This window comes from Lathyrus oleraceus, chromosome 6 (genome assembly GCF_024323335.1).
Source record: "Lathyrus oleraceus cultivar Zhongwan6 chromosome 6, CAAS_Psat_ZW6_1.0, whole genome shotgun sequence".
NCBI lineage: Eukaryota > Viridiplantae > Streptophyta > Magnoliopsida > Fabales > Fabaceae > Lathyrus > Lathyrus oleraceus.
In genome coordinates this window covers 82,257,623-82,269,334 of record NC_066584.1, presented here as the reverse complement: position 1 = coordinate 82,269,334, position 11,712 = coordinate 82,257,623, and the positions used below count along the sequence as shown (strand labels likewise).

At 34.7% G+C, this 11,712-nt stretch overlaps 1 protein-coding gene across 1 annotated transcript; it reads left to right on the top strand.

The window, feature by feature from the left end:
- The first annotated feature begins 5,006 nt into the window (after window positions 1-5,006).
- On the top strand, window positions 5,007-5,915 carry LOC127094134 (uncharacterized). The gene is made up of 2 exons (XM_051032998.1): window positions 5,007-5,231; window positions 5,499-5,915. The coding sequence occupies exons 1-2, from the start codon at window positions 5,007-5,009 to the stop codon at window positions 5,913-5,915; spliced, it is 642 nt and encodes a 213-aa protein (XP_050888955.1).
- The last annotated feature ends 5,797 nt before the right edge of the window (window positions 5,916-11,712 follow it).

The following is an 11,712-nucleotide window of genomic DNA, read 5'->3' as shown; positions in this document are numbered from 1 at the left end:
AAAAAATTGCCACTTAGGTCTTACACCCCACAGTGGATCATTTGTACAGTGCTGACAACATGTCAAACCGTAATTTTCCTATTATCCCACATCAGCCAAATTCAATCATTTTAATGTTTAGAGTAGTTATCCATGTACATTCCCCTGAGATTTAATCTATCTCTAACAGTTTTAGCCCTTTCATTTTTTACTCTTGTTTCAATAATCACAATAATCACAGGTTTAAGGCTTAGGAGTTAAGAGCTTACCTTTTTTTATCTTACCTATTTTATTGAGCCCCCTTACATTCCCAAAGAGAATAATAGGACCATGTCTTCAAGTACTAAGGGATCATTCAATATCCTTAGTGGCTCAAAACCATTCTCACACTGGACCTATGTAGACGTGCCTTCATGAATAAACCCTTTGCATGTGTCCCTCAAGTTTTCACTCACCTTAGTCCACTCTTCACCCTCCTCCCCCATAGGTTTAGTATTGTTCATTTTAATAGGCTTGTATACCACTTGTGCTTCTTTTTTTGGGGTCTTTTTAGGTCTCCATTATTTGGTAGTTTTCATCTAAGGTCTTGTAGTACAATTGTGACCTACTTTTTGGAACTTCTCACAAAAAAATGGCTTCCATTCATATTCAACTGGTTGCTTCATACATTTACCTTTCATATCTTTTATGGTGATTTCTTTGTAAAGATATTGAGTTATGTCAACCTCCACCGATATGTGTGCATAAGACACCCTAAGTTTATTTTTCGTACATTCATCATTGACCAAAGGCGTCCCTAATGCACTTCCAATTTTACCAAGGTTTCACCCCTAAAAGTGCAGACACAATTGATGCAATTTCACCCATATTGGAAGTGTTATGATCATATCTCTTTTCAAGCTCAAATTTGGTTTCCATTCTCTCAATAACAACGACATGTTATGAATGGTGTAGGAACCCTTCATCAACACATCATCTTTGTCTTGAAATGAATGAAATCTTAGGATAAATTACCCCTCCTCATTGTAGAACATGTTTGGAAATTGGACAAAGTTCCAAAATTTAATCATATATTGTTTGACGATGTTCATACTCATATCTCATCCTAAAACATACATGACAAAAGACGATTCCTAAAATTTCACCTTGGATTCTATGTCAGTTTCTTCGATTTCAATTTCAATTTCTCCATTAATCATCTTTGGTGCCACGAATTAAATGGTCATCCCATTGACTGGGTTCCAGTTTCCATTGATTGCATCAACCCATAACATCTTCATCTCTGGTGGTTGTTCTGGATCTTCATTTCGTTTCTCACTCCCTAGGGTTTCTTTTTGTTGCATTTCCTCTTCCACATCTTTGTTCTTCTTCATATTACTCTCTTCACTAGTGTTGAGTGAATCACCTACTTCGATGTTCTCCTTTAATTCGACCTATTTGTTTAGTCCCGTGACATTATTAGGATTTTCTGATGACAAGGGCACCATTCGTTGCGACAACCCTCTCCCCCGAGTCATCTTTTTTTTTTCATTTTTGAAAACATATTTTGAACACTTATTTTAAAAATTGTTTTCCTTTTTATGTTAAAATAATTTTTTTTATATACAAATCGGTAACACTTTAAAAAATATTTTTTTTTTTTACTTTTTTAAGAACACTTTTATTTGAAAACATTTTTAGAGCTTTAATTTGACGTAGTGTATGTAAAAATCTATTTTCTCCTTTTTCATTTGTTGAACCAAAAATGTATTGTATTAATGTGTTTAACCAAATATTTCTAAAACAATAGTTTTTTTTATAACAACGAAGAACGTGATTTATGAGTCAAAATGGTAAAAATGTTAATTTAAATGAACTTCATTTGGTAAAGTTTACTTGTTTATGCTTATATTTTTTAAAAGCAATTGCAATAAGTTGCAACAAGTTTTTGGTTTGATGAAGAAAAATTATTTGTTGTTAACTTGATGTTTCTAAGTAAAATAAGTTTTTCTAAGTTTTTGGTCTTTTCTAATAGTTTATTTTAGAGTTTTCCTAAGTTTTTCTCTATCTTTAGTTCTTAGACTATCCTTCATTGGATATACTCTTCTTACTACATAATTCACAAGTCTCTCTCTTTCTCTCTCTCTCTCTCTCTCTCTCTCTCTCTCTCCCCAATATTTTCATTTCTAGTCTTATCTCATATAGTATTACCACACATCTAATGCAACATCCTTATCTCCTACACTTATTTTATTTTTGTGTTGGTTCTTTACTATTTGACATTTTATCTCGTAAAACTTCGTCGGTATTACAACTTTCTGATAAAATTATTCATTCAGCTTGATCGGTACTTTTGTGTCACATAAAATACATGAGTTCCTCCTCCATTTCAACCACTCATCTTGAATTTGATGGTTAATGATTTTGGATCAAGCGCCTACCACTACGCTAAAAGTAATTGTTGTTAATGAGGGTGCAACTATATTTACTTTTACCAAAGAGCCCTTAACAAGATACGCGTAACACATCGTAGGGGTCATGGGTTGGGATGTTAAGTCCATTTAATCGTAACGGTGACACTTGATAAATAATTCCAATAATCTCCCCCCTGTGACAGTCGGGAGGATTCAAGCCCATGATCTTGTGATGATACCAATATTTGGATCAAGCGCTTACTATAACACCCCGGATTCGATTTAGTTTATTTAATTAAATTATTTAGAATTTTATTTAAATATTTTGGTGTTTGGTCTGCCTTTAAATGAAATTATGTTATAGGGGTGCAATGGTAATGGTAGGGTGTGGTGAGAATGTAGTAGCTTGGTATAATAATTTAGAAAATAATTAGAATAATTATCATTTTAATTATAATAGAAATAAATTGATAAAATTGGTAAAAATAAGATATTGGGTCAATTGTGTGATTTAAGGAAAGAATCTGATAAGAGGAGAGAAGCTGAAATTAACTTAGGCAATGATAATAATTAGGCAAATGTAATGAGAATACTATCAATTCTAAAAGTTGGGAGAAATTATATTTTTAGGGAACTTTTACAATATGTGAAAAACAAGAGGCTAGAGAAACAAGCGCATTTGGAAGGAAAACAAGGTTTTGAAGGGAGAATCCATAGAAGTTTCTTGGTTTGTCTTTGTTGATGAAAATCTAATGTAAGAGGGAGAAAGAGCTCTCAATATGTGTGTATTGTATGATGGGGTAGAGAAGAGGGTCCTTGCTCTCATTAGGGTTCCATGATTTTCTTTGATGAATTATTGTAGAAATCTGGAATTTGTTGATTGAATAATGTGTATACATGTGTTGCTAATGACTTAATTTATGTTTGAATTATCATGAATATGCATGTATAAAATTATGCCATTGATTAATGTTTGAATGCTTGAGTTGTTTTCATGATTGATGATGGAAATATTATTGAAGTTGTTGAGATATTACTATGAATCATGATTAATTGGTGAAACTAGGTGTTAGTTTATGGGAAATTATCATGTTTTATGTAATATAATTGATGTATGAATTATCCTAAGCGTTTTCCTTTTTAATAAAATTGGATTTGGAGGTTTGGAAGGCCTCAAATGGAGAAAAATTAGCAGAAAAATGATGTAGACTGTTTTGACTCGAATCAGCGGTTTACACTGTGATTTTTATTCAAATCATAGCCTTCTGAGTAATCCTTGCCTGGTTTGATTCGAATCATATTTATAGTTGATTCGAATCAGAAAGGAAAATTGAGCCAAAATATTGTTTGTATCATAACTTTAGTTTCATAGGTCCAAATGAGACGTCGTTGAAAGCATTGGAAAGCTAACGCGCAGAGCCACCTCATGATACAACTTGGTTAAATAATTGAGTTATACTCACGTGTCTACTATAGAGATGTATGTGATTATATGTATGATCCATTGGCGATTCATTATGATTACCTAATGGTGTATTGCTGTTATGATGAATTACCATGATTGAATGCTTGTGAATATGCATTTATTGAATTGATGCTATTTTATGTTGTTTATTGAGTGTCGTAATATTGATTAATTGTTCCGTATAGTGAATGATGTTACGCATAATGGTGATAAATGCATGGTGATTATTTTGGTGAACCTTTAGGTGATAATGCATGTTATTAAGAGTCATGCATCATGGTGTATGGACTTCGGTCTAGTTTGGGTGTGCTATTGTCCTATGGCGGGGATTCATGAGAAAGTATTTGGTTCCAGATGGGGATCAATGAAGCATTACCTATGGTGATGGTAACCATATGGTGTGCTCTAGTCCTATGATGAGGATTCTTGAGCGAGATGAACCGGAGTGTTCATAAATGGTACCAAATACATAATGAGTCAGTTGTTAAGTACATTGCATATATGTTTTCATATGTAGTTTATTGTTCGTGATGTTGTTGATTGGTTGAGAATAGGTACATGTTGTTACGAATGGGCGTAAAGTTATGTTATTGTTGATCGTGTAATGAATGTATGTTTGTTGTATACTTTCTACCTTAGAATTCTTTACACTATTTATATTGAATGTTATTTTTCACCCTCTTTGTTTCATGTTGTCCATCATGGACATCTTGTAGATACTCAGAAGTGATCCTTGTTGTTGTGTGTTGGAAGGTGGCTTGTTGGAGCCACTCTTCGCTTTTATTTTATTCCCTTGATAATACATTAGTGGCTTACTGCTCTGATCGTGTATAAATGGGGATGGGAGTTATTATGTTTTCAGAGTTTTTGTTGCTTTTGTTATTTTGGAATTTATAACTTATTTATGAAGTTGAGTTGAAAAATGTTTTTCCACTGCATAGTTTCAAATGATTTGATGTGTTTTCAAAGGATTGTCATTGGTGACACCTTAAATTGTCGTGTTATGCTTTATTTATAAGTTTAGGGGTTTAGGGTGTTGCATAGTGATATTAGAGCAGGTTGGTCAATCCGGCCAGGTTTTGTAATGATGTCTAGTCCCTAGCATGTGACGTGTGTGTATACACTATAAATGTATTATTTATTTTAATGTTTGTTTAACGGTGTGCAGAATGGCTGGAAGAAATGATCACGCTATTGCTGAAGCTTTGGAGTCAGTGCCTCAAGGGTTGCAGGGTCAGCAGAATCAGGTTGGTGATGAGTTCAGTGGTTTGGGGAAATTTCAGAGGAATGATCTGCGAACGTTCAACGACAGGTATGATTTGGAGGGTGATCAAGTGTGGCTTAGAGAGATCGAGAAAATTTTCTTAGTGATGGCATGCATCGAGGAACAAAAAGTATTATTTAGAACTCACATGTTGTCTGAGAAAGCTGAAGATTGGTGGGACAATGCACGCTAGAGACTAGAGGTTGTTAGTGTTGAGATCACTTGTGTTATGTTTTGGGTGCAATTCCTTGAGAAGTACTTTCCCGTGGATCTGTGTATCAAGAAGGAGATTGAATTCCTTGAGCTTAAACAAGGAAACATAACTGTTGTTGAGAATGCTGCTAAGTTCGAGGATCTTGTAAAGTTCTGCCCACACTACTATGGTGTGGTTGTGTAGGGGTCTAAGTGCATTAAGTTTGAAAATGGATTGCAACCTGAGATTAAGAAAGACAATGGAAATAAGGAGATTCGTAGGTTACCAACGCTGGTGAATAAGTGTAGGATTTATAGTGAGGTTTGCATGGCTAGTTCCGCTCACTACAAGAGTGTTAGTGAGAGGAAGGGAAAGAATTGGTATTGTGGGAAGCTGTATAGTGCTCCAACTGACAAAGGGAAGCATAAATCTTCATATGAGGAAAATATAAGTAGGGGAGAGACTCTCGCTTATGCTAAGTGCTTCAAGTATGGCGGGGTGGGTCTCCATGCTAATAAGTGCAAGAATAATGTTCTGAGGTGCTTCAAATATGGAAAGACGGATCACCGTATTGAAGATTGCAAGAGTGTTAAGCCGACTTATTACAACTGTGGCAAATAGGGTCACATCATTGCCAATTGTCAAAAACTGAAAAAGGCAGAGTCTGAAGGGAAAGTCTTTGCTCTATCAGGATCAAAGATTACCAATGCTGGCTGTTTGATTCGAGGTACGTGTTTTATAAATAGTATTCCACTGATTTCTATTATTGACACGAGTGCAACATATTTGTTTGTTTCACTTAATTGTGCTGAGAGGTTGGGTTTCAAATTGTCTTATATGGATGGGAATATGATTTAGGACTGGTAACCACTTCACGGGTTTGTTTAAATTGTCCACTTACTATTTTCTGTAAGAGTTTTGGTATGGACTTAATGTGTCTACCTTAGATAAATCTCGATGTTATCCTTAGAATGAACTAGTTGGAGTTCAACCATGTTCATATCAACTGTTTCGATAAGACAATGTCATTTCCAGAGTTTGATGCAAGTGACGAGTTGTTCGTGTCTGCTAAGCAAGTGGATGAGTTCGTGAAGGATGATGTTGCAGTGTTTATGATATTAGCTTCTATGAAGGCTGAAAGAAAAGCTGTGATTGGTGAGTGTAGCGGTAAATTCATGACCATCAAGCTATGGATAAGCTAGACGTCAATTAAACTACAGTCGCCACCGTGCTTTTATTATTTCCAAGAGAAAAGAGAAAAGTACGAACAAAACCCAAAGATCAGAAGTATTCAAATCAAAACTAAGAAAATGCCAAAGATTACAGGTAAGGGGGTTGGTTACACAGAGGGAAGGTGTTAGGCACCCAAAGTGTCCTAGGTACTCTTAGGGAGCCCTTTCTTGTGTGCATATGTGTTTTTGTACAAAATGATGTTTGCAATAAATAGAATGGAGGGATGAGAAAAGAATTCATTAATTATATTTTTGTGTTTGACAAGACCTAAGGACTTGTGCCTACGTACTAACATAAAATGAGGGATCAAAACCTCGTAGTTCGTGGTAACAATTTTAAAATGAGTGCATTACTTTTAACAAAAATTTAAGTTTAACAAAGGCACAAGAGGACTAAAAGAGTTTGAATGCGTGTTAGTTCTTTTTGGCTTTTGAAATTTTAAGTCAAGTATAATTAAGTCAATTTACAAGTTTGATTAAGAAAAATGAGTTTAAAAATGCAATGGCATAAGACCAAAGTTTATAATTTGTAAAATGGTCTAAGTTTAGAAAACAAACACAAGAAAATAATATATTTTTTTAAAGGAGGGAGAGATTTAAAATTAAATAAATGGGGAGGAGATGAATAGACTAATCCTAAGCACAAATTTAAAAGTTAAGAGTTGAAAAGATCTGACCAACGGGTTGCAATCTAATAGACAAGAGTGTCATATAGAAACCCAAATTCCCTTGGACTTTAGAATCAATCAAAATCAATACACCAATAGCAAGATGAAGAGCAAGGTATCAAATAAAGATAGCCACATCCAAGCTTGGGAACTTCATGATCTTCTTCCTAATTTCCCATGCATCAGATGAACTCAAAGATATGCACTAGGCACATGTTCAAAGTAAGAGCTCCAAAACACCATGTAGCAGATGAACTCAAATGGGGTCACAATACTTGCTTCAGATGAAGTTCAAATCATAAGCACTTGGTTCCATTAAAGTTGGCATTGGCCAAGTCCTTTTGCATAGGGAATGCTGCCTAATTCTAAGTCCAAAGTCTTAGAGCAAACCAACAGTCCACACAAAATGTCTTTTACGTTTTTATTTATTATTATGTACATTAAGGTCAAAAGACAACAAACACAAACAAGTATATACAAACACAATATAATCACAAGACATGGCTCAAATGAGCAAAGTGAGAATGACAATAAAGTAAACAAGTTAAATGGTATGCATAATGACAAATGAATAAAGGCTCAAAATTAAGCTGCATAAAAGTAAATGGCTCGAAATTAAATGTTAGTTGTTAGTTGATTAGAAGTTAGTATTGCTTTTGATTTTGTTTTGTTTAAGTCATTCTTTGAAGAACACTAAAACCCACTTGTCACAAGCATGGATCCTTGAACTAAGACATCTTCCAAAGGAAGGAAAAAAGGCCAAGTTTCCACACAATACCATGAAAGGGGGGAGATTTACAATCTAACATACTAGAATGATATGCCTTTTGTGTCAATAATTTAGCGCTATGTTAAACAATCGTAATTGGACTTATGTAGAAGTCATAACTATTTGAGGTCGGGCAATAGAAATTTTAGTGTTAATGCATATTAGAGACATGGTATTATGAACCATGCTCCTAAAACATAGCACACTTAAAAAGAATATGCAAAAGGGTGTACCTAATCTCATCCCCACTCATGTTGATTTTACAATCAACTACCCTTAGGATCTAGAGAAATCATAGGTCTATGACATGAATGTAGAGAGAACGGGATCAAGATGAAGAGGAAGGGGAAATGGAATCAACACAAGTTGGTCAAACGAGGACTTTTATCAAATTAAAATCATTCATTTATTTTGGGAGATAAAATGTATATTTCATCAATCCCCTAAATCCAATTATTTGAACTCAACAAAGTTAAATCAACCTTGACCAAGACCCAACAACATAAGTCAAACTCAACAAGTCAATGTCAAATGCTCAACATAATTTATTTTGAAATTAAACAATTAAAATTAATTAAATAATGCATTAAGTTAAATTATGGTTTGTCAAATTCCTAAAACCTCATCAAAACACCAAAGAAATGGCCATGAGATTTATCATAGGTCAAACAAGGTCAAAGGACCTTGGAGAAATTTTTTCATAATTATTGGAAAATTAAAAGTACTTTTAAACAATTAAAAATATTCACAAAATCAAATAAATCATGAAATATATTAATAATGATCCAAAAAATGATTTTAATTTAGAAAATGAAAGAGGAATTTATTTAAAAAAATCTAGTGAAACTCTCACATTTTTTGGATCAATATTAAAATTTATATAAATTAATGAAAATAAACTAAATAAAAGGAAAAATCATAAAATAGAAAAAACATGGACCACTTGATCTCCCTCATTAATTTAGGTGGAATATCAAGTGGCTGCTAGCACGCATTCCACCATGGTCTTGAGTCAGCACGCTACACAAATGGTAATCAGTTTCGACGCGCGTGATTTAAACATTTCAAATGGATGATGTGGTTCTAATGAGTGACAACACATCACCGGAGCCAAAGCTCCAGTCTCCTTCTCTAGTGAGCTTCACCGGGTTGGTTCACTAACAACCATCACCAAAATTAAAAATAAGGACATGAATTTAAAGTAAAAATGCCTCTGAGCTCGAATTTGGCCTCAATTTATCCTAACTCCAAGTATATTGAGAGATACAAGGAGTTGAAATTTTTGGTGCACGATCTGAGTTGCTTCGATTTGACCTCAATCTTGTTTCCTACATTGGTAGGACTTCAGACAACCAAGGATCCAAGAGAATTATGGAGAATTGAGTGTGAATCGAAGAGATAAAAATTTCTGGAAAATACCTTCAATGTAGGTCTGTGTTTGATTGATCTTGCTCTTGCTTGCTCTTGATCTTGTTCAGAACACTTGAAGGAGTAGAATTGAATGGATGAAAAGCTCAGGACTCTTGGAGTTTCGAATCTCAAAACAGTGAGATTCCAACCCAATTTCCAATGGAAATTATCAAGGTTATCCTTTGAAATGATAGGGTTTGAAGGTGTGGATTCAAAGTTGGCGCGCAGGGTCCTCAATTCTGATGCATAGAGCCTCTATTTATAGCCAAATGGTTTGATATTTGCACACTTGAAATGGAATTCCAAAAATAGCAGTTTTCAATGCATGGGTGCATGGGTGTGTACAGGCCCATGAAATCACTTCTTCTGATCCACAATTGAGTACAAGTAATGCTGAGATCTTGTTGGAATGCTAGGCAATGATGTATGGAAGTTTCAAGTTCAATCTTGCCAACTGATGATCTAATGTTCAAGCCATGCGCAGGCCATTTAAATCTTGTCCAAAATGGATGAAATTGGACTTTTTGGAAAGGTTAGATCAAGAGGAACAACTTTCATGTTGGACACTTTTTCATTTGAAGCTTGGATCTTGATGAATTTTGAGGTGGAAGTTGGGAAAATCAAACATGTCAAAAAAAATTCTAAGTGTCAAGCCATATGTTCACTTATTCCACCTTGTCTAACTTTTTGTGTAAGCTTCAAATGAGAAACGTTCCTTCATCAAAGTTGTAGATATCTCAAAGTAATTAAAAATGGTCATAAATTGGACCTCATTTGGATATAATATGAAGGAGTTATGCATTTTTGAAGTTGAGGAAAATCACTTGTTCAATGGCATTCGTCCAAAATGACCTATATTGTATCCTCATATCACATGCACATAAAAGTTGAATTATCTATTCCTACAAACGTCAAAGTTGAATTAGACATCTTGAATTTTATTGTGCAACTTGGAAATATTTCATCTCATAAAAATTGAGAAAGTTATAACCTTGGGAAGTTGACCTTCAAATTAGGGTTTAGACAAAATGACCTATAATATTTCACCATAAAAAATGACTTTCCAAGAAAAAATTGCTCTATAACTAAACATTAAAGTTGTTTGTAATGTCATTTAGAGTAACGTTTATCTTGGAATCATTTTCATATTACAAAAAGTGTAGGAGATAGGGTCTAGGGAACCCAGTTTTGATCAGATGAATTCCTCTGGTCAACCACCATCAACTAACTTGCTAACTTGCAGTTCTATTGACTTTTGGGACCCATGGAAGATCATATATGCATAAGATAATTAATGTTAAGGTATGCCTTGAATTATTTGATCAATTTTCGAAGAAGCTTATTAAAGAAGTTACACAAGATACCCAGGTGAACTAGGGTTTCCAAGGCAAACCAATTCCAAACTCTTGATGAATTTTTGATCAAAATAACATGTGAAGCTCATGGGGATCCATATATGATACTTAGAGCCAATGTGAACCAAATATTGATTTATCTCCTTGCATTGATGGTCCTAAACCCTAGGTATGAGCTTGATGGAGCATAGGTGAGCACATGCCCTACCTACAAAATAGTTAGTGAATACAAAGAAATATTTTTAGTATTTTTGTTAGTAAAGATGATAAAATACAAAGTATGATATAATCAAATGGTGCTTGGTGATCTCTCCCAATGCAAACCCAATGAATAAGGGGTAAGGAGGATACCAAGATGTGATCCCAATGCCAATGCATATGATGAGATAGCATGAGGGATCTTAGGGTCAAAATTAGGGTATTACAGCTGCCCCTATTTAAGGACGTTCTAACTGAGGAGATGAAGGTTAAAATCTTCGCATCGACTCAGTAGAATGGGCATAAATAATAACATATAGAAACAAATTTTGGTCCCTAAGATACCTCATGATGCATATGTTATGAAATGTTAAAATAAATCTCTGTGGGGAAATGTTGCCACAAAGGAAAAGAATCCGGAGAGATTGAGAGTCCGTAGGAGCGTAATGCATTCCATAAGAAAAACTGAATAGGGAGACAGAGACTCTGGGAGGGATAAAAAGGTTGTGCATAAGCCAGGCTATGACTTAAAACTGCTGGGGGACTAGGGGGATTCCATGAAAAAAATCAATGGAAAGACTCGGCCCGGGAAAGGAGAACATCTGTGGGGGGAAGCGAGTAGATCAGAACAAAGCTGAAATACTCGAACCAAGCAGGAAAATGGCGATTTCTCTAAGTAAATGCATACTCACACTCCATTAGGGAAGAAATGATCTTCAACACAGGAGTAACAGAAGTATATTATCCACTACCGGTTACTGGGGAAGGAGACAACAAGATCTGACA